We start from the raw sequence: 26758 nt of genomic DNA, 5'->3' as shown, positions 1-26758 counted from the left end.
GCTCTGTGTCTCTGTCTCTCAATAATAAATAAACGTTAAAAAAAAAAAAAAAAAAAAAAAAAAAACCAACCCAGAAAATAGAGGGGTGGTTACCAGGGGCTGGGGGAAGGAGGACACGGGTAGAGTTTCAGTTTGGGAGGATAAAAAATTCTGGAGATGGATATTGAGGACGGTTTGCACAATAATGAGAACGTATTTAATGCCACTGAATTGTACACTTAAAAAATGGTTAGTTAAAACGGTCAACTTCAATGGGGCTTCCTTTGCCATTTCCGGAATGGATGGATGGTGGCGTTCCATCCTCATCCGGACCTTTACTCGCACGTTTACGTGGTGACTTTACTCAGAGCAAACAAAGGTTGAGCCCTCAAGGTACTAGGGCGGGAAGGCGGGCCTGGAGCCAAGGGGGCGGGCCCGCACGCGGCGCCGTCGTCATGGAAACGGTCGGGCTCCGAGCGCCAAACTGCAACTCCCAGCGGCCCCCGCGGCTTCCGGTTGGCAAGATGGTGGCGCGCAGGAGGAAGCGTGGGGCGCAGGGCTCCGAGCAGGGGATTCCGAGCCCGCCCGGGTATTCAGGTGAGGAGCTGCGGGTCCGGGGATGGCCAGGCTTCTCCGGGAGTTGGCTCGGGAGGCGGCGGTGGCAAGGGGACCCCGGGAGCGGCCGCGCTGTTGGGTGTGAGACCCGGAGGCCCCGAGGTCCGCGAGCTCGATGCTGCGCCCTGCTTGCGTCTGGCGGCGTTCTCCAGGGATGAGCCCATTTGGGGCAACGCTTCCCTTAGGTAAACAAACCCATGTCTGTCCACACTCTTCCCCAGGACAAACCCGTGTCCGTCTTCACACCTCCATCTCCACCGCCCCGCAGGTGAGCCCAGCCACTTCCTATCATCTCTTTGCAATTCCTAGTCTGGCCCCTATCAGCCCTCACCTGGCTGTGCCCTCCTAATCGGTTCTCATGCTTCTGTTCTTGCCCTGCGTACCGTTCGCCCAGGTGCCAGAATGTTCTTTCTAAAGTCAGACAGAAGTAGTATTTTGCCTCACAGGCTTACTTGTGTTTCCATACCCACAGAACTCACTCCAGTGGTTTTACGAGTCGGCACCTAAAACAAAATCCAGACTTCTTACGTTGATTTGTGTGGGCCCCCACCCCCACCTGCATGTTCTGGCTCTGCTGACCTAAAGCTTGTTCTGTTCCTCTGAGACAACAAAGTCTTTACATCCTCAGGATTTGTGCACCTGCTGTGCCCTCCTCTACCTCACCCAGCTGTGCCTTCTGGCTTTAATGTCAGTTCCTCAAGGAGGCCGTTCTGATGGCCTGTCTAAAGGCCTCTGCCACCCGACCACCCTGCGCTGTTTTCCCCTTTCTTTCATATTTGATAGAATCTTGTTATGTGCTTTCTTGTTGATTGCCATCTCCCGCTCCCATGGGAGCTTCCTGAGCACAGGTACTGTGCTCCGAAGGAGGTGGTGAGAAAAACAGAACACAGTCCCTAGCATTACAGGAATGTCAGCGATTATCCAAATGATCACACAGATGGAGGCTTAGAGACCATGAGAGGTGTTGGCAGGGCACAGAGCAGGTGGTTCTAACTTGGCATGAAAGGCTCTCCATGGAAGTTAAAGCCTGAAGGATAGGGGATGCCAGGGTGGCTCAGTTGGTTAAGTGTCTGACTTCAGCTCAGGTCATGATCTCACAGTTTGTAAGTTAGAACCCCGCATTGGGATCTCTGCTGTCAACACAGAGCCTGCTTCAGATCCTCTGTTTCCCTCTCTCTCTGTCTCTCCCCCATTCGTTCTCTCTCTCTCTCTCTCTCTCTCTCTCTCTCTCAAAATAAATAAACTTAAGGGGTGCTTGGATGGCTCAGTTGGTTAAGCATCTGACTTTGGTTCAGGTCATGATCTCACGGTCTGTGAGTTAGAGCCCTGTGTCGGGCTGTCAAGCTCAGAGCTGGGAGCCTGCTTCGGATTCTGTGTCTCCTTCTCTCTCTGCCCCTCCCCCACTCGTGCTTTCTCTCTAAAGAATAAATAAACATTTTTGGGGCGCCTGGGTGGCTTGGTCGGTTAAGCGTCCGACTTTGGCTCAGGTCATGATCTCACGGTCCATGAGTTCGAGCCCCGCGTCGGGCTCTGTGCTGGTAGCTCAGAGCCTGGAGCCTACTTCGGATTCTGTGTCTCCCTCTCTCTCTGCCCCTCCCCTGTTCATGCTCTGTCTCTTTCTGTCTCAAAAATAAATAAACATTAAAAAAAATAAAAAAGAATAAATAAACACTTTTTTAAATCTTAAAAATAAATAAACTTAAAAAGAAAACCTGAAGCACGGGTGGAGGGAGGAGAGTTGATGTTTCAGGTAAAGGGAAATGTGTGAGCACAGGTGAAGTCTGGGCTTCCTTGAGGAATAGGGAGAAGGTGGAGTGGCGGGCCCACACAGTGGTTGGGGAAAGAGGGGATGGAAAGAGGTGAAAGGTGGTCAGGATCTGGCAAGGGCTCCAGCCATTGTCGGGATTTTAGTGTTGACCCCAAGAGCAGCAGGGTTTGAACTCCCCTCTCATTTCGCTCCCCACCTGTAATAATTGCCCGTTTACATTCTCTCCCCCGCCAGCTTGGGAGCCCCTCCTGGGCAGGTTCTCTGTTCGTTCACTCTCCTAGCCTGTACAATTCCTGCACAGGCCTTGCCTAGGGGAAGGGCTCAGTGATGGAATGGATAGACAGAACTAGAAAGGGACAGCCTGAACTTGATTTTCACGCCATCCACCCCTGCCCTCATTTCCCGTCCAGCCATCCCGATCAAGTTCTCGGAAAAGCAGCAGGCTTCTCACTACCTCTATGTGAGAGAGCACAGAGTTCGAGAAGGCACCAAGTCTTCCTGGCCTCAGAAGCGGACCCTTTTTGTCCTCAATGTGCCCCCATACTGCACAGAGGTGAGTGGGTGTCTGGGAGGGAACCTGTAGGGCTGGCCAGGAGTCCCAGGCAGGGCTAGGCTCCCACTGGCCTTCACCAAGTCCTTGGTGGTGAGTTGGAAGCATCTAACTGAAGCCCCAAGGGAGAATCTAGAGGTCTGCCTCTGTCTCTTGATAGGGAGTGGCTTTAAAAAAAATTTTTTTTTAAGGAATCTCTATACCCAACATGGGTCTTAAAAACTTACCACCCTGAGATCAAGAGTCACACACTCTGGACCGAGCCAGCCAGGTGCCCCGGAAATGGCTTTTTAAAGCTGTGTTTTATGGGGCACCTGAGTGGCTCAGTCGGTTGAGCTTCTGACTCTGAGTTTCGGCTCAGGTCTCATGATCTCGTGGTGCATGGGTTCAAGCCCCACATCAGGCTCCACACTGGCAGTGTGGAGCCTGCTTGCGATTCTCTCTCCCTCCCTCCCTCTGTCCCTCACCCCCCAAATAAGTAAATAAACTTAAAAAAAAATTAAAAACTATAGTTCTGAGGAGCTCAAAGCTTCTTATTATTACCCAGAATTGTTTGAATTACATGTTTTCCCCTGATTATAAAAGTGATACATCTCCATAAGAAAAAATATAAGAAGATAAAAGTACTTCTCAGTCTATCCAGACATTAACTTTCTTTCACAAAAAGCAGTGAAGTTTTGCCTTCCATAACTTTATAGAAGAGAAACTAAGGGAGTTGCTGGATTTTAGATGAATTGGGATTCAAAAAAGAAATACTGATTTCTAAAAGATTGTTCTAGAGAAAGAAGCAGAGGAGAGGGCGTCATTTTTTACCTTTTCCTGAACCGTATTGTGTATACAGAGAAGGGCCTGGGCCCTGGCGCACAGCTCGCTCCATTTCACAGACGGAACACCCCGTGTACTCAGCACCCAGAAACCGAACATGACCTGAGCCCAAGAAATCCCTTCATGCCCCTCCCCCCCCCCCCACGAGGGTCACCACCAGCCTGAGTCCAGCAACTACAACATTGATTTAACTTCAGTTTTAAATGGCTGCTGCGGGGAGGAAAAGTTAGCTGGTTGTCTCCTAAAATCAGAATGTTTCACATAACCCCCAAACGTCCTCACCTATTCTTGTAATAGAACCTGGTCCTACTTTGGGGATCACTAACCCAGAGAAATTGGTAGGGAAGGACTGATCTTTCAGTGAGATGGCCTTTCAAAGTGAGGAAGCCCTTTCAGGGACAAACCAAACCCGTCCTGGGCATGTGCTTCCAGCAAAGCCCCAAAAGGCTTATACCTGGATTCTGTCTCGCACTCTGCCTCCTTCCTCCCACATCCCCTGGCCAGCGGCACTGTGGTTTTCTGCTCAGAGTTTTGAACATGAAAATTCACAAGATTGACGTCTTGGGCCACGGGAGGCAGGATTGGGACGGTGCCGAGGAGGATGTGGTTTGCCCGGGCCTGTGTGTGTGCGCCCCCCCTCGTTGGGCAGACATGGACGCTGAGACCCCGCCCCCAGTGGTGCTGCCCTGGGCAGAGGGGGTTCCAGAAGGCCCTGCTGCCTCTCATGCCGAGCTTCCCCCCTCCCCAACCCCCTGCCCCCGCTTTGGCAGGAGTGCCTGGCCCGCCTCCTCTCTCCCTGCGGCCCCGTCCAGTCTGTGGAGTTACAGGAGAAGCCGGACCTTGCTGACCACTCAGAGGAACCAAAGTCCAAGTTTTTTCACCCCACGCCCGTTCGGGTAGGCATTCAAGTTCTGCGGTCTGCTCGCATGGGGCTCGAGGTGGGGCTGGGACAGCGTCCGCGGTGTGCGTGGGGCGGTGGTGGCAGGGTGACAGCAGGGCGGCTGAGCGGTCCCCGTGGTCCTAGGCCAGTCCTCGCTTGTGTGGTTGAGGATGCCTGTTGGGCAGACGGCGCCCTGCTCCTTTCCCTGCATCTGCCACATCCCTTAGCTTCTTGCCTGGCTCTTCCCAGCATCCTGGGGGAAAGCCTCTCTGAGCTCCCGAAGTCCGCCGAGGTCCATTCCTCCCTAGGCCCCATGGCCTGGTCTCGTTTCCCCTTGAGGAAACGTGAGGCACCTGCTCCGGGCATAGCGCGTGTGAACTGGTGTCCGCCCGTGGTGCTTGGTGAGCTCGCCTTTCACAGAGTCCCTCCCATAACTGGGAGGAAGGTCCCGAGTGTCTCACCTCGCCTGGGTCGCTTCTAGCACCAGTGGGAAGATCAGGAGCGTGGCCGTCCCTCCCCAGGATTAAGATCACTTTCTGGTTACCTTCATGGCGGAACAGCCCAGCCCACATCCCCTGGTCCAGCAGCAAGTCAAGCTGAGGGCAGGTGGCATCCCTGGTGCTGGGTGACTGGGAGGACGGGAAGGGCCCTGGCATTCTGACCTCTCTCCTTCTTCCCCCAGGGGTTCCAGGTAGCCTACGTGGTGTTCCAGAAGCCAGGTGGGGTGTCGGCTGCCTTAGCCCTGAAGGGCCCTTTGCTGGTCTCGACAGACAGTCACCCTGTGAAGAGCGGCGTTCACAGTCAGTACCGCGGCGATGTCGGGCACCTCCGTCCCGGGCCCTGGGTTGGCGGGGAGGCGCTGTGGGGGCCGTGCCTGCTGCGTGTGCCTGGGAGGCCTGGGCCTGGCACTCAGGGTGGCCGGAGGTGAGGGCCCAGCTCGCCGCCACTAGACTCTTCTTAGCACCTGAAGCTTGGGCCACACGTCGCCATCCTCGTGGCCTGTGGAAGAAGATCCTGACTGGGGGGCGCCCGGGTGGCTCAATGGGTTAAGCGTCCGGCTCTTGATCTCGGCTCAGGTCTTGATCTCAGTGTTGTGAGTTCAAGCCCCACGCTGGGTATGAAGCCCACTTAAAAAAAAAAAAAAGATCCTGACTGGCTGGCCCTGAGGGATCGGGCCTGAGGAGGCCCCGTCCCTCACTCCTTTCTCCCTCAGAGTGGGTCAGCAACTACACAGACTCGGTGCCGGACCCTGAGGCCTTGAGGGTCGAAGTGGACACGTTCATGGAGGCGTATGACAAGAGGATAGCTGAGGTGGGGCTTCGGGAGGGGCGGCTGCGTGGCCACAGGGAAGGAGGTGTCGTGGGTGTTGTGTGGGGCTCCCGAGGAGGAGGGGCGGTGGCAGCCTGTCCCGGTTACTCCTCTTTTCCCTTCTGAGTCCTGGGTCACCTAGCTGGGTGACCTCTAGTCTCCAAGTGGTCTGTGGAAAACAGTCTGAGGCAGGAGGCAGCGTTGGCACCCCTGTGCTCCCCCGTCCCCCCATACTTAGCTCCTGGGAGGGAGAGGGCGCAGCAGGTGCTGATGTGTGCCCGGGGAGGTTCCGGGCGCAGGAGGGAGAGAGCCACGAGAGGAGGGCGGGTCCCAGGCGCCTGCCCATCACGGGGTCTGTTCCTTGCAGGAGGAGGCCAAGGCCAAGGAGGAGGAAGGGATTCCGGACGAGGAGGGCTGGGTGAAGGTGACGCGCCGGGGCCGGCGGCCGGTGCTACCCCGGACGGAGGCGGCGAGCCTGCGGGTGCTGGAGAGGGAGAGACGGAAGCGCGCCCGCAAAGAGCTGCTCAACTTTTACGCCTGGCAGCACCGAGAGACCAAGATGGAGCGTAAGGAGCGCCCCAGGCCCCTGTGCTTCAGCCCCGCTTCCCTCGGGGCCCGGCCCGGCCCGGCCCGTGGCCACTGCTGCCAGCCGCGGCCGGAACTCAGAGATCTGGAGGGCGGCCAGACCTGGGTGCGGGGCGGGGGTGTCCTTGGGCACAGACTTCCCGATAGGCTCTGGAGTCGGGGGTCCCAGCCTGCAGCATCCCCCGTGGTGGTCCCCTCGTGGCTCCCCAACGGCAGCTGTGGGGCCCCTTGGGTTGCTTAGAGGCTGCAGAGCCCTGAGCAGTTGGTGCCGGAATCTGTCAGCCTCCAGCAAGGGGCCACGTGGCAGAGGGTGGATCTCAAGTGCTCACTGGGTGCAGAGAGGGCCGCTGCTGGACGTGATTTGGGGGGGGGGGGGTCTCGAGTGAGTACCGTGCGTGTGTGAGTGAGAGAGAGATAAAGAGTGCGCGTGGGCGCCATGTGTGGGCGGGGGGGGCCCACAAGGAGAGTGTTGGGGTGAGCGATCGCCTGTGGTTGACTCATGGCCATGATGATGCTGAGCTTGCTGCCGCGGCCCCCGATTCCCCTGCTTGCGGGGCAGCTGCCCGGGGGCCCGGGGGAGAGGGTGCTGGCCCTGGCCCTGGCCTTGGCAGGGGGACGAGCTCTGCAGCAGGTGGTAACCTGCCACTGGGCACACCGTGCCCTCCCCGGCCTCACTGCTGCTCCCCACTGTGTCCTGCAGCCCCGCTCCTGCCCTTTTGTCTAGATTCACCAATGGCGGGCCTCTGCCAGCCCTCCCTCCGGGCTCCTCGGCTGCTCACCTGGTGACAGACCTGCCATCTGGGTTCCGTGGCACTCTCAGGGCGGAGTCCCTTTACTTCCCGACCTTGTCCCCAATCTGACTGCTGCAGCGGGGAGGGTTTGGGAGAGGTGCCCCGGGGGCTCCTGACACCCCCAAAGCCACCTGCCTTCACCTTGGGTCTGTGGGGTAGGGGCGGGAAGGGAGCAGGTGCCTTGCTTTCTCCGTGCTTTTTCTTTCACTGAGGAGGTTCCTCTGAAACCTCAGGTGTGCTGCCCTGTCTTCAGCTTCCACCCTCTGACTGGGCCTGCGTGCTAGTCAGTCTCCATGCAAGGTCCCAACCGTTTCTCCGAGCAGAGGCCAGCAGGCTTGAGGGCCACGTGGCACAGCCCCACCCCCACCCCCCCACGGGCCACACTGACCGATACGGCCCCGTTTCCCCTTGTGCTTCCCGCCCTAGATCTAGCCCAGCTGCGCAAGAAGTTTGAGGAGGACAAGCAGAGGATTGAACTGATGCGGGCCCAGCGCAAATTCCGACCCTACTGAGCTGAGTTGGCCCACGGGCCCCACGGAGCAGAACGGTGAACGGTGACGGTGCGCGGTTGGTGAGGACGCAGAGGCCTGGAACGCTCGTCCCAGGCTGCCCAGGCCGAGGGGCTACCGTGTCAGCCAGCCCCCGAGGCCGGAGTCCCCACGGGTGGGGTGAACGACAGCTCCTCCCTGGGCCCTGGTGCTTCTGCAGTCTCGGGACCCCACGCTGGCGGTGCCCGCCCGGTGTGAGGGCTTGTCAGGACGCCACCAGCCTGGGGAGTGCTTGCTCCCTTCTCCTCTCTGTTCCCGGCCTGTTCCTGGACTCTCCTCTCAGGCTAAGTGTCTGCCGTGTCCTCCCCTTCCCCCGTTGGAAGGGCCCCCGCTGGCAGCGAAACGGCCTCGGAAACAGTGCGAATACACAACATTTTATTTTTCATCCAGCTGGGCAGCAACCTGGCCCTTCCTTCCTCCGTCCGCTACCCACTCACTGCCGATTATCAGCCACAAAACGGACAACCCTCCGGGTCCAAACAGTGTCTCCCCCTCGAAGTCTCAGATACCAAAAGTCAGAATCTTGGCCCCATCCCTCCAAACCCTGCCCCAGGTTTCTCTGCCTCAGCCCCTGCTGGTGTCCAAGACCCGCGAGGCCTGTCCCCACCGCACCTGGCCTGGCTGTGGGGATTGGGAGCAGGGAGTCTGGGGGGTGAGTGGGGGGAGCGGGGCAAAGCCCCAGGCCCAGGCTACAGCTGCTTCGGGGTACTGCTCTTCAAAAAGGAGCCGATGATCCCGGCCACACGCTCGGGTTGGTTCATGTGGACGTAGTGATTGCCCGGGACTTCTGTGTACTGGAACCACTGGAGAGGGAGGGATGCATGGTGAGGTGAGGCCTGGATGCGGGGGCTCCGTGGGCCCCTCTTCCCAGGGCCTGCTGCCTCCCCGTGTCTCAGGAGGGTCCCTCACAGTGACCCTCGGGGCAGTGACTGACCTGCAGCTCCAGGGGCACCCTCTGGTTAAGTCAGGGCCTGGCTCAGAGCCAGCAAGAAAGGCCTGTTTGGGGAGGGGGTAAGTGTCCAAACCCTGGGCTTCTTCTGAGCGGTGAGGTTGTAGAGCGAGGCTGGGGAGGGACCTGGGGTGCTGTTCATTCTGCCACTTTAAGGTTGGCTTGAAAAATGAGCAGCCTTTCAAACTTGATCCCCCTTGGGAGGCAGGAAGGCCCTGCCCGCTGACCATCCAGCCGGCCGCTCCGGTGACGATGCCGAGATGTTAGCAGAGGCCCCCGGGGTCAGGTGTTTATGGTGGGTGATGGTCGGAAAGTGCGAGGTGCTCCCAGGGACAAAGCAGGAGTCTCAGCTCCCCAACTGGGAGACCCACCCTCACCTGCAGCCATCACCCACTGATGTAACTGGTCACCTGCTCACCCTAGAAATTGTGGGATGGCCTCTGGCCCAGTTGGGCTTGGCCTACAGGATATGTGAGGACAATAAAACTGGGAGATTCTGCCAATTAAATGTGTTTCCTGTGCTGAGTCACGCGTGGCTCCAGGGACTGGCCACAGTGGGGAGTGAGGCCTGGTAGTTCCTGGCAGTCACCCATTAGACCTGGGGCCAGACCAGAGCCTGGGTGAGGACCCTGCTGACCCCCAGCCTGGCTGAGCCCCGCACACCTACCTCCTTTGGGACAGATTTCAGTATGTCCTTCACCAAATTTAGGACCTCCTTGTCAGCGTCGTTCTCTCTTCTCACGTTATAAAACCCTTGCATTGCTCTGGAAAGCCAAAGAAAAATCAGGGCTCACCTTAGGGCCACCTTGTGGTGCCTCGCCCCTGCCCTGGGTTCCAGGCCGAGAGGAGACAGGCCCGGGCTTGCCTCCGAGTTTCCCTCAGAGCCCAGGTGTAAATCAGGGTCGAGGCCCTGGGCACCTGCGGGCACTCGGGGCTCACTGGCCAACGTGAGCCAAGTGCTGTGGGTTCAACTCCCATCGGGTTGCAGGACCTGCCTGTGGCCACAGCCTCTGAATGGCAGGGCCAGGAGGCGATGACAGGCTCTTAAGTCGATGCTTTCTCTCCCGACATCTTTACTGAGAGAACTTCACCCATTTAACATGTACCATTCCATGTTTGTTAGTATATTTGAGTTGTACAACCATCACTACGGTCAGTTTTAGGATGTTGTTATTGTCTCAAACATCCCAAACCCGTAGTTTTCTCTCTCTCTCTCTCTCTCTCTCTCTCACACACACACACACACACACACACACACACACACACACACACACACAGTGCCCAGTCCGTCTTCTGCAACCACTGATCAACCCTCTCTAGACTTTCCTCTCTGGACTTGCATGTGAAGCAAATCATACGTGGGTACGTGGGTTTGTGTGGCTGGCTTCCACTTTACATGATGTTCCCAAGGCTCGCCCGTGTGGCCCGTACGAGTCCGTTCCCCTTTGTGGCTAAAACATAGCCCACTGTATGGAGGTACCATACTTGGCTCATCTGCTCGCCGGCTGACAGACGTCTCTACCTCTGGGCCGTTGTGAACAACACTGCTCCGAGCCATCAGACTGCTTCCCAAGTGGCTGCTCCGTGTTACAGCCCCCCAGCACGAGGGTCCTGGTGTCTCACATCCTTGCCGACACCGGTTATCTTTTAGTCTGGCCGTCCTAGTGAGGACGTGCGGCGTATTTCCCTGTGGTGTGGCTTTGCCTCCTAAACCCCCGTGCTCCGCACCAGAGACACACGTGTCCCCAGAAGTCGGGGTTCCTGCCTCGGGCTTGCCACAGTCTAGGCTGGCCGCAGCAGAGCAGAAAGCGGCATCCAAGCCACACGGGAGGACGTTCACTGTGGGACTGCTTCCAGCCGGGAGTGGGGAGGAAGGCAGGTGAGCAGCCCGGATCTGGGGCCGTAAGGGGTCTGGTGTGGCTGGAGAATTTGGTAGAGCGAGCGTCCCACTGTCAGGCCTGCTGGCCCCTGCCTCACAGACCCCTGTTGAGAGGTGCCGTTGAATCCGCCCCACCCGCTGCCTGAGCCCTCCCCTTGCTTTGCCTTCCACTGCTTGGGGCAGTGGGAGCAGCCACCCATGAAAAATGACGGCCAGGTCTCGCTGGTAGAACTGGGAACCTCCCCCTAGAGCCGCGGAGATTCCTGACAGTCGAGCCTCTCGGGCACATGGCTCCAACTTACTTGATGAGCAGGACGTGGGCCTGCAGCTTCCTCATGAAATGCACAAGCAGGTCCCTGCTGATGAAATCGATGCTGTGCTCTGGCTGCAGAGACAAAACCACAGTGAGTCCTCCCACAGGTTAGCGGGTGCTGCTGTGGGTGCGAAGCCCATCTCTCTTGGGGGCAGCGGGGGCCTCATGGGGTCACCATGCCCATCTGCCCCAGTACCCAAACACATCACCTCAACAGAGGCCTCTCTAAACCCCACGGGTCAGACTGGTTTTCCCCCTAAATCTGTTCTCCCTCTTTCTGGGCTCACGGCTGCCCAGCCAGACGTTTCCAAATCCCTTTACCTCCTGGTGTGCTTGTGCGACTAAATGCAGAGAAGTGACCCGGGCTGCTTCTGGGCCTAGATTTGAGGACTAGGTGTGGCCCCTCGTCCCGAAACCCCTTTCCCCATCCACAGGCCGCCCTGTAGTGCTGCCCGGCCAGGCAGCGACCCGCGTGCCCGCACCAGCCATTTCCACGAGAAAGAAATCTGCTTAAGCCACAGGGCAGAATGAATATACCTCGATGTCCCCACCGCCCCTGCAGGCCTCCATCATAGCCCGGACCACCCTGTCTTATGACCATTGAAGGCGTCAGATCTGTGCTGTCCCACAAGGGACACATACGTGGCTATGAGTGCTCGAAATGGGGCTAGTCCAAGCTGAGATGCACTGTAGGTGGAAACTGGACAGAGGATTTCAAAGACAGCATGACAAAATACCCAATATCTGAAATGTTTATATTGACTACATCTTGGATACATGGAGTTAAAAAATGTGAAACTTGGTCTCACCTGTTTCTTTTTACTCTAATAATGGCTACTCCGAGACGTGAAATTACACGAGGCTCACGTTATGATTGTACTGGACTGTGCTGCCCCAGCCCCAGAACTCGAGGTGTGCCATAGGAGGAGCTCGATACAGGGGTGCTGAGCGGATGAGTTCCACAAAGCTCCCACGAGGACTGACTGTGTCAAGTGCCCGACACTCCTCCACCCCCTTGACGAGTATGAAATCCTCATGAGACCACACACGTGCACACAAGCACACCTCCAGTCACAGCCACGAGAGCACACTGCCCTTGTTCTGCACCGACCTCCCAGCTAGTTCCCCTCCTTGGGCGAAAATGACCTTGGGTGCTCTTCAGAAACAGGCGTTCCCAGATGAACGGTCTACGAGGACCCGGACATGCTGCACCCTCTCCTCCAGGCAGAGCGCCCAGCTCAAGGAAAAGCACCAAGGTGGCTCCTGCCCACAGAGGGGCTCCCCGGGACCCGTGCTGATGGGCATATTAAAACGGTGCTTTGGTGGAGGATCACACAGGCTAAAGATGCACGAGAGCAAACAGGAGATGGCGCCAGGACTCGGCTCAGGTGTCTGCCCCCAGCCCCCATCCTCTTCGCCTTGCTTCCGTAGGCTTCTCTGGCCAAACTGGGGCTCTCCGGCTTGCGGGCTCAGGCCCTCGACTCAATTCTATGTTGGTCCCCAAGGCAGAGACTGAGGGATATTCCCTCCACATACGTCTCCAGGTGTGAAAGCGCAACACAAGGCTGGGGTTTTGCAGTGGTTTCTTCCAAGGCCAAGATAGGAGGAGATTTCTCCAAGGAAGTCTTTAAGAGCAAAGGCTATTGGGTGTGCTTGTCTTTTTTTTTTTGGTTGTCTCTGCATCTACATCCCTCTCCTCTTACCTTCTTTCCCTAGTCTACTTTCACTTCCCAATGTATATGTTTCTTTTGTAAAATTTTTTTTGACTTTTTTTGTTTGTTTTTGAGAGCGAGTACATGAGCTGGAGAGGGGCAGAGAGAGGGAGACGGATCCAAAGCAGGCTCCATGCTGTGAGCAAATCCGTGAACCGTGAGACCGTGACCTAAGCTGAAATCAAGTCGCCCAACCAGCTGAGCCACCAAGGCACCCCACATTTTCTCTTGTAATTCAAGTGTAACTTACGGCAAAGTCCCCAGATCTATGTGTCGGTTCGTGATGGCCCTTCACATATAAATGCTCCATGTGACCCAGATCGAAGTCTGGAACATCACCAGCACCCAGCAGGTTCCTCCCTGGAGTATTCTTTTTTCTTTTCTTTTTTTTTTTTTTTAATTTTTTTTTTTCAACGTTTATTTATTTTTGGGACAGAGAGAGACAGAGCATGAACGGGGGAGGGGCAGAGAGAGAGGGAGACAAAGAATCGGAAACAGGCTCCAGGCTCTGAGCCATCAGCCCAGAGCCTGACGCGGGGCTCGAACTCACGGACCGCGAGATCGTGACCTGGCTGAAGTCGGACGCTTAACCGACTGCGCCACCCAGGCGCCCCCCCCCCCCCCCGGAGTATTCTCCAAGGACATCACTATTCAGACCTCTAGCCCCAGAGATCAATTTGCCTCTGCTTGAGCTTCAGGTAAATGAAATCATACAGAGTGCTCTCTTCTTTCTGGCTTCTTTTGCTCTATGAGTGTGTTGGTTTTCTCATTCCTGTGTGGTGCTCTGGCGTCTGAATATATAACAACTTATGCATTCTGTCGTTCAAAGACATGTAGGTGAGTTCCAGCTTGGGACTGTTACGAATGAAGCTGTTATGAGCATCCTCACGCGTGTCTTTTGTGCACACGGCACGTATTTTTGCTAGGTTTACGCCTAGGAGTGGAATTGCGGGCTCACAGGATTTGCCTATATTTTGCTTTAGCAGTTCTGCAACAATTTTCCAAATGGTTGCATCAATTTGTACTTCCTCCTGCAGTGTAGATGAATTCTGGTTGCTCCATGTCCCGAGTAAGACTTGGTGTTGTCAGGGGGCGCCTGGGTGGCTCAGTCCGTGTCTGACTCTTGATTTCAGCTCAGGTCATGATCTCACGGTCAGTGAGTTCAAGCCCCACACCGGACTCTGCGCTGACAGTGCAGAGCCTGCTTGGGATTCTCTCTCTCTCTCTGCCCCTCCACTGCTCGCTCTCTCTCAAAAACTAAACTTAAAAAAAAAAAAAAAAGACTTAGTGATGTCAGACCTTTTGATTTTGGCTATTCCAGTGACATAGAGGTGTCTCATTGGTCTTTTGATCTGCATTGCCCTAATTAACGATGATGAGCACCTTTCATGTGTTGAGTGGCCACTTGGATAGCCCTTTTCTTGAAGTGCCTGTTAAAATCTTTTGCCTGTTTTTAAAAATGAGGTTGTTAGTTTTTACCTTATTGATTTGTCAGAGCTCTTTGTATATTATGTGTATGAGTCCTCTAGTAGACCTATGCATTTAAATATCTTCTTTTAGTCTGTGGCTTGACTTTTCACTCTCTTAAATTGTCTTTTGATGAACAGAAAGTATTGTTATTATTTTTTTCTTTTTGAGGAAGAAAGAGAGTGTGCATGAGCACAAGTGGGGGGAAGGAGCAGAGGGAGGGAGAGAGAATCTCCACTCAGCATGGAGCCAAATGCATGGCTCAGTCCCACAACCCTGGGATCATGACCTGAGCCAAAATCAAGAGTCAGACACTCAACCCACTGAGCCACCCAGGTGCCCCCATGATGAACAGAAATTCTAAATTTTAATAAAGACCTGTTTGTCAATATTTTTATTGATTCACATGTGTATGTTGTTTTATTTAAAATATATTGTCTATGTCAAGGTCATGAAGGTATTCCCTGTTTTCTTTAGAACCCTTACTGTTTTAGCTCTCATGTTATGATCTGTGATCCATCTTGAATTATTTTTGTGTGTAGTGTGAGGCAATGATCTAGGATCGTACTTTTTCATATGGATAACCCATTGCCTGAAAGCCACTAAATTCAGGTGGTGCCTTTATTATGAATAAGTGATACCCATTCATAATTTTAACAGTAACTAAATTCTCAAAGTATTCTACAAACTCAGTATTATCCCATATAATCTTTTTTTAAGTAAGCTTTATGCCCAACATGGGGTTTGAACTCACGACCTCAAGATCAAGAGCTGCATGATCTACCAACTGAGCCAGCCACGTGCCCCATCCCAATATAATTTTTAGCAGAAGATGATCATTCCAAACTTCATTTGGGAGTGAAAATATGCAATAAAAGCCAAGGAAATGTGTAAAAGAAGAACAAGGAGAGAGCACTGGTTCTACTAACTATCAAAACAATTAGAAGGAAATAGGAATTAAAATAGAATGGTATTTCTCAGATGGTGACAAGATCAATGGAACAAAAAATGGAATTCTAAAATGAAATTTTAGAATTTGTATCTTTTGTAATTCAGTTTATGTTCCAAACGTAAACTTCAAATCGGTGGGCACTCTTCCCATTTTGGGCACTGTGACTGACCATGACCCTGCTGCAGAACAGCTGTGTGCTCCTAGGAGGGGGAAGGGGTGTTTCCAAATGCCACAAAAAGTAACCAACCCAACCCACACTGTGGAGCAATGGAGAGTTGGCGCCCTGCCCGGCTGCCTAGAGGGTTGCCTGGCTCAGGTCAGGGGTCCAGCCAGGATCACTCTTTCTGGAGGGAAGCTTTCCAACAGGGGCCTCCAGGACCCCACTGGTTAGAATCTGGCAATTAGCTCCCAGCCTGAGGACCAGCACACAGAAGACAAAACACAGTGAGTGAGTCTTAGTGGTTAGGAGGACCCCCAATAACTGGTAATGGGCCAACTGGCTATTCATCTGGGGGGAAAATGAAAATGGATCCCTACCTCACACCATATTGAGAACAGATCCCAGTTGGATCAAAACCAAAAGTCAAACATTCTCACCCCTTTGGCTAATGCCCCGGTCCTGGCCTCATGTCCACATCTAGGCCTGGGTGACGACTCTCAGTGGTCTCCCTGAGACCACCTGAGGCCAGAGGCTCCCACCTCTAATGACAGCATCTCACATGTGCAAAACAAGTTACTCTCTTAAACAATCTCATTAAGAGCACCGTCTGTGAACACCTAAAGCAATGTGCTAGAGCACTCAACACACAGGCCTTAACTAGTCTACACAGCAACCCCACAAAGGTGGGCATAGGGGCTGGTACCTCCTAGCTTTTCATTAACCAGCTGCATGGATGAATAAACGAATGAATGCACTTCCTTTCTGCACACAAGACAGGTTCGGAGGGGGTAGGTGGCTTGCCCAAGGTCACACAGCCTCTGTGGTGGAGTTTCTGCAAATGCCCCTGTCGCACAGCTCCAGGCTGGCTGCTGGCTTCCAGGCCTCGTGTTATGCAGCCCCTCTCTCCCCTTCTGGTCTTCACACCCTCCATCAGGAACCCCATCTCAACACATGCGCTAAGCCTATTCTGAGCCCCTATCTACATGGTAAGCAGGTACCTGGAAAGTCTTCCCCTTCTTACCCAGGTCGATCCCACCACTCTGGACCTGGCTCATGTCCCACTTCCTCCAGGAAACTCCTCTGACCGCCCCCTCCGCCCCTCCCCCCCCCACCAGTGTGCCTTTCCTGAACTCCCGCTGCCCTTCCAGTTAATCCACATCCACGGAAGCATTTGCAACCACTTATGTGAAAGCCTAAACGAACAGCAAAAACAAAGAGCCCTAAAATAGGTCGGCGTCTACGTTCATAGTCATGAAAACACAGATGGGGCTGCAAAGTCTGCCCTCAACCTGGCCAACGGTGGGCCTTGATATTCACGTTTTGCTCTGTGGGCACCTGTGTGTCAGTAACGGTTTTTCAGTCGTTCGTGGGTGTGCAGCCCCCACCGACGGTGCTGCTTGATCGCAGGCAAGTCGTCAGGCTGCCTTCGTGTCCTCGCCTGCGGGGGCCGACAGGTCCCTCCTCTGGGGCTGCAGTGAGGACTACCCGGGCACACGTGCAAGGTGCCTGGAAGGACCAGGAGCGGCTGCTGCACCGTGGCCACCTCCCGCCGGCGTCCCTCCATGTCTCCCAGGGGCAGGGCAAATCCCGGTGCGGCCCCAACTCGTGCCGGCCCCCCTGGGGATCCCTCTCTACCTCAGCCCTTGCCACAAAGAGACCAACGATTCGAAAGAGGCTGTGCACCACCTCACACCCGCCAGGACGGCTGAAAATTTTTTGAAAAGGAAAGTAACGCGCGCTGGTGAGGCGGCGCAGAAATTGGAACCCCTGCCCGTGGCTGGTGAGAACAAAGACGGTCGCCGCTGCGCAAAGCAGTTTGGCGGTTTCTCAAAAAGGTGAAACACGGGATCGTCATGGGACCCAGCAATTCCACTCCTAGGTGTAGATCCAAAAAAAATTGAAAGCAAGGGCTCGAACCGATATTCATAACCCGTGTTCACAGCAGCATGGTTCATAGTCACTGAAAGGGGGACACAACACAAGTGTCGATCGACGGATGCGTGGATCGATCCAGACAAACGGAATATTACTCAGTCACGGGAGGAATGAAATCCCATCACCTGCCACAACACGGATGAGCTTTGGAAACAGTAAGTGAAATAAGCCGGACACAGGAGGCCACGTTTTGCATGATTCCACTTAGATGAGGTCCCTAGACCAGCCAAGTTCATACGGAGAAAACAGAACAGTGGCCACCAGGGACGGGGGGAGGGTGGAGAACCGGTGTTCGGTGGGGCCAGAGTTTTTCTGGGGGCAATGATGGTTGTATGACATTGTGAATGTATTTAGTGCCACTGAACTGGACACTTACGAGTGATTTTAAAACGATGACTATTGTGCCACGCTTGTTGGACGGTGATAACAAAAGAGAAAGAGAGACGGCCGCACTCACCAAAGAGATCCTCCGGTCTCTGCTCAGCACCAGACCTGGAACGGAAGCACAAAGACGGGGGCCTCAGTGCTGCCTGTCCGGGTGAGGGACTCGGCGCGGCTTCCCTGGGGACCCGGGGCCCTTCCAGCCGGGGTGCACTTCCTCAGCCTGCACTTGTGTCCTCTTGGGACCGAGCCAGGGCAGCAGAGCTTGGCCACGGCCACCCGGACACGGGCCAGTGTGGCCCACCCGGGCACGTCCCTCGGGCCACCCCAGAGAGCGGTGCAGGACGGTGATGGATGGTGGCTGTCATCTCTGAGAACCTTAAGGTGATCGCGTGATCTTTAAACCCCAGGAAGTACCCAGTGGCTAAGCACCAGTGCCATCAAGTGTCAAAGAGAAAAGAAGGTTGGGGGGGTTGGGAGACCCGTGGTCCCACCTGCTGGCCAAGCCTCGGTTCTCTGCCGCAGCCTGACGGTGGACTGGAAGGATATGAGCACGCTTAAAAAGCGGGTTATCCTGGGGGGTGAGCTGAGCCACAAGGATGGGAAAGGGGTAAGTCACGGTGAGACACGCGCAGCTGTTTATGGTACATTGTGTTTCAAACTACGTCATGTAGCACCTGTTCGAAAAAGTAATACTCACGTAAAAAGCAAAACCAAAATGGCGACTAGGTTGGCATCCGTGCCCAGCCCTTTGTACACCCCATCAGCTCCGGAGGAAGGGGTACTTGGGCAGGACGCAGGGGTTGGGGGGGTCCACCAGGGGAAGGGCATGAGGTCTCCCTGCTGAAAACCTGATGTTTGAATACAAAATGGCTTTCCGAGAAACAATTATGGGAACATTAAGGAGAGCTCTTTTCCATAATTATTAGGTTTCCCCCTCTAATTAGAGATTATGGAACTTTTAGACATAATTTTAAATATAGATGATTAACTGTTGTTAGAGGTTCTTAGGCATTTGGGACTCAAAATACTTGGGAGGACCGTGTAATCATCTCGGCCTAATGAAACCAAGGCTGAGGCCTCTGGGTGACCTTCGGCTCTGGCCGTGACCTCCCTGCACAGACAACCAGCCCCCGCTGCCCGTGCAGGACCACAGGCAACCCCGGGGCCCCCACCTGGGCTTGCTGCCTCCTCCTGCCTCCAGGCCTGGGCTCCAGCTGCTCAGAGGATGTGAAACAACGTTGAAAGGGGGTTACCTTAAGGGTGGGGTGGCCCCCAAGGTACCTGGGGGTTCCTACCGAGCTGTTTTCTCTGCCCTGGGCCAGGGCTTCTCTTCTCTTTGGCCACATCCTCCTCCTATTCCAAGACTCGCTACCACTGGGCACATCCTAAACAGGCCCCAGCAGGCCCACAGCCTGGCTGCTTTTCTGTTGCTCCCCCCCGCCCCCCCACGAGACAGTGAGACTTTCGAAGGCCAGAAATGTGTTTCTCAGACCAGCAGGCCAGCACAGATATCCCTTAGAGGAGTTCCACGAACAGATCCAAGAGCAAGCAGCCCTAGCTTTTTTGGAAGGCTGCTTGGTGCTCTTCTCAGACCTTCAGGTCCCACGACACCAGGGCCAGCAGCTGCTCAGCGGGGCTTTGCACTGACTTAACTCCCTTAACAACCTGTTTCATTGGGAAGGAACTGAGAGGGATGAGGCCAGTGTGAGCCCCGGAAAGAGGAGAGACTGGGCTCGGCCTGCCCAGAGCCTGCTGGGGCCCCTCGGGCTAGCCGGGCCAGCGACTTGTGAGCCGACACCTCCTCCAAGACTTTTGGAATCCCCAACAAGTCGCGGGAAACATACAATTCATAAGAAAATACTTTCGAATGCGGGAGGTACGATCAGAACCCTAGACCGCCCCCCACCCGTCTCCTGCCACAGCCAATAAAGACTGTGCTGTTGTGATATAATAGGAAGTAGATATTTTAGTCTGCAGGACTGGCTCCTGGCCAGAGCTCCTAAAGCCTGTGTAATCTAAGTAATAAAGGTGCTAGGAGCATCTTTTGTTCTAATATCTGGCCTTTGAGGCCAGGTCCTGACACAGAGCTTTGGAATCCCTTGCAATTTCCTAGGTGATAGGAGCATCTTTGGTCCTAATGAGGGGGCTCTTGGTGGGCTCTAGATAGCTTCAGGGTCAACCTGTGATTAGAAGCCTGAAATTTTACGTCTACCTCCCCATCCTCTGGGAAGGGGAGAGGGGCCAGAAACTGTGGTGATGGATCATGTCTACACGGCGAAGCCTCCATTAAAAAAATCCCTCAACTAGGGGGTTCGGGGAGCTTCCCAGGCTGGTGAACACATTGGTGCTGGGAGGACAGTGCACCCAGGGGACGCGTGGACGCTCCGCACCCCTCCCTCACACGCTGCCTTCTGGATCTCTCCCGTCTGGCTGTTCCTCAGGTGTATCCTTTATAATGAACTGTATCCTAGGGAGTAAATGGGTTTCCCAAGTTCCGTAAGCCTCTGAAACTGAGGAGTGGGTGGAAGGAACCCCAGATTTTTTTGTTTGTTTTTAAAAAAAAATTTTTTTTTTAATTTACATCCAAATTAGTTAGCATATGGTGCAACAATGATTTCAGGAGTAGATTCCTTAGTGCCCCTTCCCCATTGAGCCCCTCCCCCCTCCCACAACCCCTCCAGTAACCCTCAGTTTGTTTTCCATATGTATGAGTCTCTTACGTTTTGTCCCCCTCCCTGTTTTTATATTATTTTTGTTTCCCTTCCCTTACGTTCATCGGTTTTGTCTCTTAAAGTCCTCATAGGAGTGAAGTCATATGATTTTTGTCTTTCTCTGACTAACTAATTTCGCTTAGCATAAGCCCTAAGACTAAGAAACCGGAAACCAGGAAGCTGTTTGGGTCGATCAGGGAAGCCTCCGACTTTTGGGGAAAAACCAGCGCTAACAGAAGCACCCTGGGCTTCATTTGGTTTGTTGTTGCAGGTTCTGGTAACTTGGCACAAACCTGGCCGTATTCTAATTGGAAATGACTAATTCATAGACCCATAAACTATAAGGCTGTCTTACAATTAGATTTGTTTTAGTAAAAGGGGGATAGTTGGAAATTGGGTCTTTATTTTATTTTTATTTTATTTTTTTTATGTTTATTTATTTTTGAGAGAGAGACAGAGTGAGAGCAGGGGAGGGGCAGAGAGAGAGGGAGACACAGAATCTGAAGCAGGCTCCAGGCTCTGAGCTGTCAGCACAGAGCCTGACTCGAGGCTCGAACCCATGAACCGCGAGATCGTGACCTGAACCAAAGTCGGACCCTTACCCGACTGAGCCCCCCCCGGCGTGCCTTCTTTTTTTTCCACTCCCAACGTGGGGTGGCACTCACGACCCTGAGATCAAGAGTCACGTGCTCTACTGACTGAGCCTGCCAGGTACCCTGTCCGCCTGTCCATTTTGAAAAACCTCTTTCGAGTCACGCTGCCTCAAACCCTAGCCTCGGACACCAGCACCCGCCACACCCGCCAGCACAGCATGGCTGGAACATTCCCCAACGTTCAGTCCGAAGACACCTGACGACTCTCAGCTGCCTGAGCTGGCGTGAGTCACTGGGCCTTTCCGAGCCTCAGTTTCTCCGGCTCTGGAGGGGGTGAGTATAGGGCAGCAGGGGGGTTCCGTGAGATACTGTTTGCTGAGCACTTAGTGTGATGCCAGGTCCGGAGCAAGCGGCCCTGGGGCTTAGCTATCGCTCCTCAATAAGAACAGCGCCAGCAAGCGGCGGTCTCGGAGGGTGACAGTCCCTACCTGTGGCCACCTGGGTGGTTCCTCTCTGCAGGAGGAGCTGTGCACATTCCTCACCCACGTGACTGTTGTTCTTCAGGAACCTGGGGAAGACAGAGGGACGCTCAACGTCTTGGGGCAGGGGAGGTCAGATGGAAAGGAGAGGAGGGCCGCCCCACGGAGGACACAGGCATGTGTCGGTGGGGATGTTCGCATCAGCAGGGTGCGTATGTGAGTGTGTGTATTTTCACCCCTTTAGACCACAAATATTTATAGATCCCTGACTACTAGCGACACTTCCAGGTGCCGGAGGGACAAAGGCAACCCGCCCGCGGCCGCTGCCACAGATCTTCAGTTGCCTACAGGGCATCTGGACCTGGCAGAGTCAGAGTCCCAGCGGAAGAGGCAGCCAGCCGAGGCCGGAAGGAGGAGTGGGGAAGTTAGCAAGGTGCCTGCAGACAGGACCAGGGAGGAATTACAGGGTGAAGAAGCGGGGCAGAGGACGTGTGGAGAGGGGTCCTGGTACATGAAGGGCGTGGCTATCGAGCGGGGAGGAGAAGAGGCAGATCAAGTCCCGGCTGGGGTGTCCGAAGAGTGCCAGGCAGCCTGGTGCCCAGGGGGAGCACAGAGAGAAAACAGGCTTGCTGGGCATCTGAGAGGAGACAGATGCCCCCTCTGTGCCCCAGAGATGTCCTCCCTTGGTATCCCATAGCTCCTCCAGCTTCACCACAGCCCCGTCTCGCTGGATGGCACTCACCCCTGCAGCATCTCCGCCGGGCTGAGCACTCGCTGGGGCTTCTGGGAGGCCTCTATCCGTAGCACGTGCTCTATCATTCTCCGCTTATAGGTCAGCAAGTTCTCCGATTCCTGGGGGGTTGCAGGTTCTGCTGGGTGGGCAGGACTCCGGGCTGCAGACAAAGGGGCCAGCTCCTCCCCCGCCCCCCCATGCACCCCCTTTAGCCGGGAGTCCTTCTGACCCAGTGAGGGGGTGGGGCGCAGGATCCGCCGCTGCTAGTTAGTCCTGTGATCAGGGCAAGTTGTCTGCCTCGGTCACAGCCAGGCCAGCCCCGCCTGGGGTCGGACAGCCGCAGGGATCAGGTTGGAGGAGGATGGAAGAGAAAGGAAACCTCGATCAACCGCCAGAGCTTTGCAAAGGCGCAGCAGTAGGCCCGGAAGTCAAGCACCACCCAGGGTGGGCAAGTTCATCTGGTTTAATTAATGCTCTCACTCCAAATGGTGGAGAGGAGACTGCCACTCCAAGCAGGGCACTTGGGGCTTCCAGCCCCCCCTTCGAGTGTGCCCATTCCCAACCCAGCTCCCTCTGAGAACAGCCCCGCCCCGCCCACGGTCGGCTCCGTGAGCAGCAGTGGGAAGTGACGCTCCCATCCAACCCCCTGAGAACACAGGACAAAGAGGACCAGATACCCAGACCCCCGGGAGGAAGATCCTGGGGCGCCGTGTTTGGTAACTCAGATAAAGAAGGAAGAGCAGCCCAAGTCTCACTGGATCCTCACGTTAACCCACAGGCCATCTACTCATGAAACCAGCACTTACTGAGTGCTTACTGCATGCTGGGATTGGGCGTGTGGTAATAAAAAGACAGCGTGGTTCATGCCCTTTTGGCATCTGTGGCCATTTTACAGATAAGAAACTGGAATTGGTGACAAAGCTGTGCCCTCACCGAGAGACTGAGCCCTCGGGAAGCAGGATGACCGAATGTGAGAGAGGGGGCAGGCACCTCTGAGGTCATCTAGCCCAACCATCTCATTTTGGTCCGGATAGGCCAAGTCGCTTGCCCAGGGTCACCCAGCAGGTCAATGGCAGGGCCAGGACCCAGATGCAGGGACGGCACTGTTTGTTGTCACTGGTGGCGGTGGCGAGAGGGATCGGCACTTTCCCATTGGTCTGCACTCAGGGCTGCTGTGTGCGGTTGTCCAGTGTGTGCACAGCGCAAAAGCATGCAACTGAGCATGAGTGCGGGTGGCCTTGCCAAGCTGTGTGCCCCCAGAGCTTCCCCAATCCACCGTTCCTACCCTCTCCGTCCCCTGCCACTTCGTGACTGATCTGGCATTCTGTAGCCATGCCACATACAGGGTTTCCAAGGATCACAAAGACCCCTGCAACCCCTTTCTCTGCCCACTCCTTGGGGTATAGGCTGCACAACCCTGTCCTCTGTGGGGATCCTCTCTGATCCCCCCTTGTCTACCCTCTGCCACCTTCTCCCATCTCCCTGGTATCCACCAAAGAGACAGGGCTGAGGACACTACCGGGGGGCCTGGGTCTCCCCCATGACGGTACGCACGAAAGCCTTCATTCTTACTTTATAGTCCAGCGCAAATGGCAACGTGTCCAGCAAGATAAGTTTATCCACCATCTCGGGGAAGGTACAGGAATACTATGAGGGGACCCAAAAAGGAAACAGTGAGTAGGAGAGGAAGAAGGCAATGAGACTCCAGCTTTTCCCTGGGGACAGGATAGCCTCCTCTCCCCTCCCCACAAGGTCCACACTCAGACCAAGGTCCACCTCCTGCTGTGGCTAGATTCCAGGGCTCCCTGGAGATAAAGAACGTGGAAACTCTGAACTCCATCAGGAATCTCCAGTTTCACCAACCTCCCCACAATAATGATTACTGCCAGTGACAGAGCAAAGTGACACTAGGTCATAGAATGCTGGCTTCAAATTTGTGATAGGAGGACACACTTCCTTTCTTGGCGCCTTCCCCTTCTTTCTTCCACTCTCCCCCGCAACCACCACTCCCCCCGCCCCCCGCCCCCCGCCACCTGTCAGAGCGCCCAAGGTGGCCAGAGGTGGTCACTGCAAAGCCATCTACTCACCATTCCGCCCACCATACCACCTGGGGGGGCAAAAGAAGAGTGGGCTGGTATTCTCCCAGCTCTTGAAGTCCTACGAAAACTTCCTCCCAAGGGCTGCCCCACCCCAGGCTAGGGGCCTGGCTCCTCTCTCCCCCTGGGGCTCTTCATTCACTGTCAAACTTGGGGTTCCCTCCCTGGGGCCCTATGGCCCCTTCGTCAGACCTAACCACTCAAAAGGCCACATTTCTCTTGTCACGTTGGAAGACAGCCACCTCTGGGGCCGTATGTCCCTTGGGGGAGTTGCCTCAGGCCAAAGGGCAGAGCGCCCATAGTGCCCGCACACCCCTTCCCCTCTCCTTGCAGTGCCCAGAAGTGCAGGGTACAGGTGTACCGATTTTCTCCCTCCCTCGCAGCCCCCCAGCCCAGTCAGCCCCCCCGCCCGCCCAAGTGTAACGTGTACTCACCAAAACTGTGGCCCATGATGGAAAAACGATTCCATTTCAAAGCTGAAAACATACGGAGCCAGCTTTGGATGGGCCCAGCCTCCCGCAAACCTCTGTCCTGCAGTCCCTGAGGTCACGACGTCCTTCCCCAGCATCTGGGGTGCCCCACTCAGGAAACTAGCTCAGAGGGACCCCAGCTTCCCTGCGGGAGCGGAACCCACAGGAGGAATAGAGCTCTTCTTTGGCCCGCCCTCTCCAGCTCTCCCAGAGTCACCCATGAATTCGTGGCAGGACTAGGGCCAGACCCCAGGTCACTCCCAGGCCGGGATTGCTACCTGGTTACCACACCCCACTCCAGAGAGGACAGGGGATGTCCCCAGTGCACCCCTACACACACACACACGCACACACACACACACACACACTCGGCCTCTTATTTACCTGCTACAACTCTCTGGACCTCAATCACAAAGTTTTGCTGGTAATACGGGAGACCTGGGCTGTAATGCGATGAGAGCCCATGTCCCCCCAAATCCATGGCAACGTAATGAAAGTCTGAGACGAGAGACAGGGGTTAGGAGAAGGCACCTAGGTCAGACGTCTCCCCCCACCTCTCACTCTCCTGCAGTCTATACCCTGCTGCCCCTCAGCTTCCCTTCAGCCCTACCTTTTGGGAGAAGAGGGATGAGTCTGTCAAAGGAGTTGGCATTGTCCAGCCAGCCGTGCAGGCAAAGAACCGGGGGGCCCTGCTGGGAGCCCCAGAGTTTGGCAGCGATGTGTCCCCAGGGCACAGCCAGCTTAATCTCTGATGTCAGACCTAGAAGACAGCCATCCACCCACTCATCCATGAAGCCGGCACTTTCTGAGCCCCTCGTCAGTGTCCCAACGTGTCGGGGGCACCAGAACAGCCCAGGGAGGCTCAGATTCCCACCCTGCCCTCTGGGGCTTACCAGGAGAGAGCGTGAGGTGGGTTGGGGCATACCCAGAGGAAGGAAAGGTAAACTGGGTCCCCTGAATGAGGAAAACCGACAGAACTTCATGGAACTGGCTGGGGAAATTGGCTAGACCCCGGCTCTGCCACCTGCTGGCTGTGGCAGGTGGGTCAGTTACTAAAAAAAATTTCCACTCTGTCCCAAAAATAAATAAACGTTGAAAAAAAAAAATTTAAAAAAAGGGGCGCCTGGGTGGCGCAGTCGGTTAAGCGTCCGACTTCAGCCAGGTCACGATCTCGCGGTCCGTGAGTTCGAGCCCCGCGTCGGGCTCTGGGCTGATGGCTCAGAGCCTGGAGCCTGTTTCCGATTCTGTGTCTCCCTCTCTCTCTGCCCCTCCCCCGTTCATGCTCTGTCTCTCTCTGTCCCAAAAATAAATAAACGTTGAAAAAAAAAAATTTTTTTTTTTTTAATTTCCTGAGCCCCAGGTTTCTTTTCCGTAAAGCTGGCGTCAACAGAGTACCAACAACATACTCTAAACTTTCAGAAGGGCAGATGGGATGGCCCCTCTCCTCGCTTCCTCATAGTAAATCTGATCATGATCACATTCCCTTTGCAAACCGGTAAACCGAGGCATGGGGAGGTGCGGTTCATGCCCAAGGTCACCAGGGAGACTGAAGCAGGGCCAGGATCTGGCGCAGGCGGCACAGCCCCAGGACCCCAGTCCCGACCACCCAGCCCCACGCTGTCTCTGTTCTGCTCTGGGCCGGGCTGCCTTCTCCACCGCCTGGCGCTGACCTTTTCACCCTGTTAGCCCACCCGCCGGGCTGGAGACCCGTGGACTCCCCGCGCCCCCGCGCTTATTTCTTGGGCTCCCAGACCCCTGAGAGGCCGCGTGTAGCCCTGTCCTGCCCCACCCCCTCCCGCGGGTCGGTCCGGCCTGCTCCCACTTCCGCTCCGGGGTCGAGGGTGCCAATGGTGGAGTCGCCACACCCGGGAACGCGGCGTGGTCAGTCGTAAGTAGCTGGGGCAGGTGGAAGGGCACGCGTGGCCTCCCCCATCCCACTCCGGCATAAGGGGCCCGGGGCGCGGCGTCTTCACCCATTACAGTCGTCCTGCGGGGCGCACGGGGCCGTCCCTCCGCCACGAGGTCGCCAGCGGTAGTGAGAACCGCTGAGCTTCAGACCCCGCCCCCGCGGGCCGG

At 55.4% G+C, this 26758-nt stretch overlaps 2 protein-coding genes across 6 annotated transcripts; one reads left to right on the top strand and one right to left on the bottom strand.

Moving 5' to 3' along the window:
• The first annotated feature begins 458 nt into the window (after window positions 1–458).
• Window positions 459–9306, top strand: RRP7A (ribosomal RNA processing 7 homolog A). Its single transcript, XM_045467292.1, has 7 exons — window positions 459–576; window positions 2773–2915; window positions 4508–4633; window positions 5300–5417; window positions 5831–5928; window positions 6293–6491; window positions 7728–9306. The coding sequence occupies exons 1-7, from the start codon at window positions 504–506 to the stop codon at window positions 7811–7813; spliced, it is 843 nt and encodes a 280-aa protein (XP_045323248.1). The 5' UTR covers window positions 459–503; the 3' UTR covers window positions 7814–9306.
• SERHL2 (serine hydrolase like 2) lies at window positions 8203–26758 on the bottom strand. Of its 5 annotated transcripts, none has more exons than XM_045467290.1 (12): window positions 26656–26758; window positions 25293–25442; window positions 25067–25180; window positions 24647–24688; window positions 24204–24223; window positions 23689–23763; window positions 22126–22298; window positions 21393–21472; window positions 17674–17708; window positions 10980–11062; window positions 9466–9562; window positions 8203–8652 (listed from the first exon to the last, which is right to left on the bottom strand). In XM_045467290.1, exons 1-12 carry the CDS (start codon window positions 26657–26659, stop codon window positions 8539–8541), a joined length of 987 nt encoding a protein of 328 aa, XP_045323246.1. In that variant the 5' UTR covers window positions 26660–26758; the 3' UTR covers window positions 8203–8538. The 5 variants fall into 5 exon arrangements, 4 of the variants coding, with proteins under 4 accessions (XP_045323246.1, XP_045323247.1, XP_045323245.1 ...); XM_045467291.1 differs by having other exon boundaries at window positions 22126–22235; window positions 26656–26743; XM_045467289.1 differs by having other exon boundaries at window positions 22126–22235; window positions 26505–26673.

This window comes from Leopardus geoffroyi, chromosome B4 (genome assembly GCF_018350155.1).
Source record: "Leopardus geoffroyi isolate Oge1 chromosome B4, O.geoffroyi_Oge1_pat1.0, whole genome shotgun sequence".
Classification (NCBI taxonomy): Eukaryota; Metazoa; Chordata; class Mammalia; order Carnivora; family Felidae; genus Leopardus; species Leopardus geoffroyi.
Note: the sequence above shows the minus strand (reverse complement) of the source record. Positions and strands in the feature narration are given on the sequence as shown.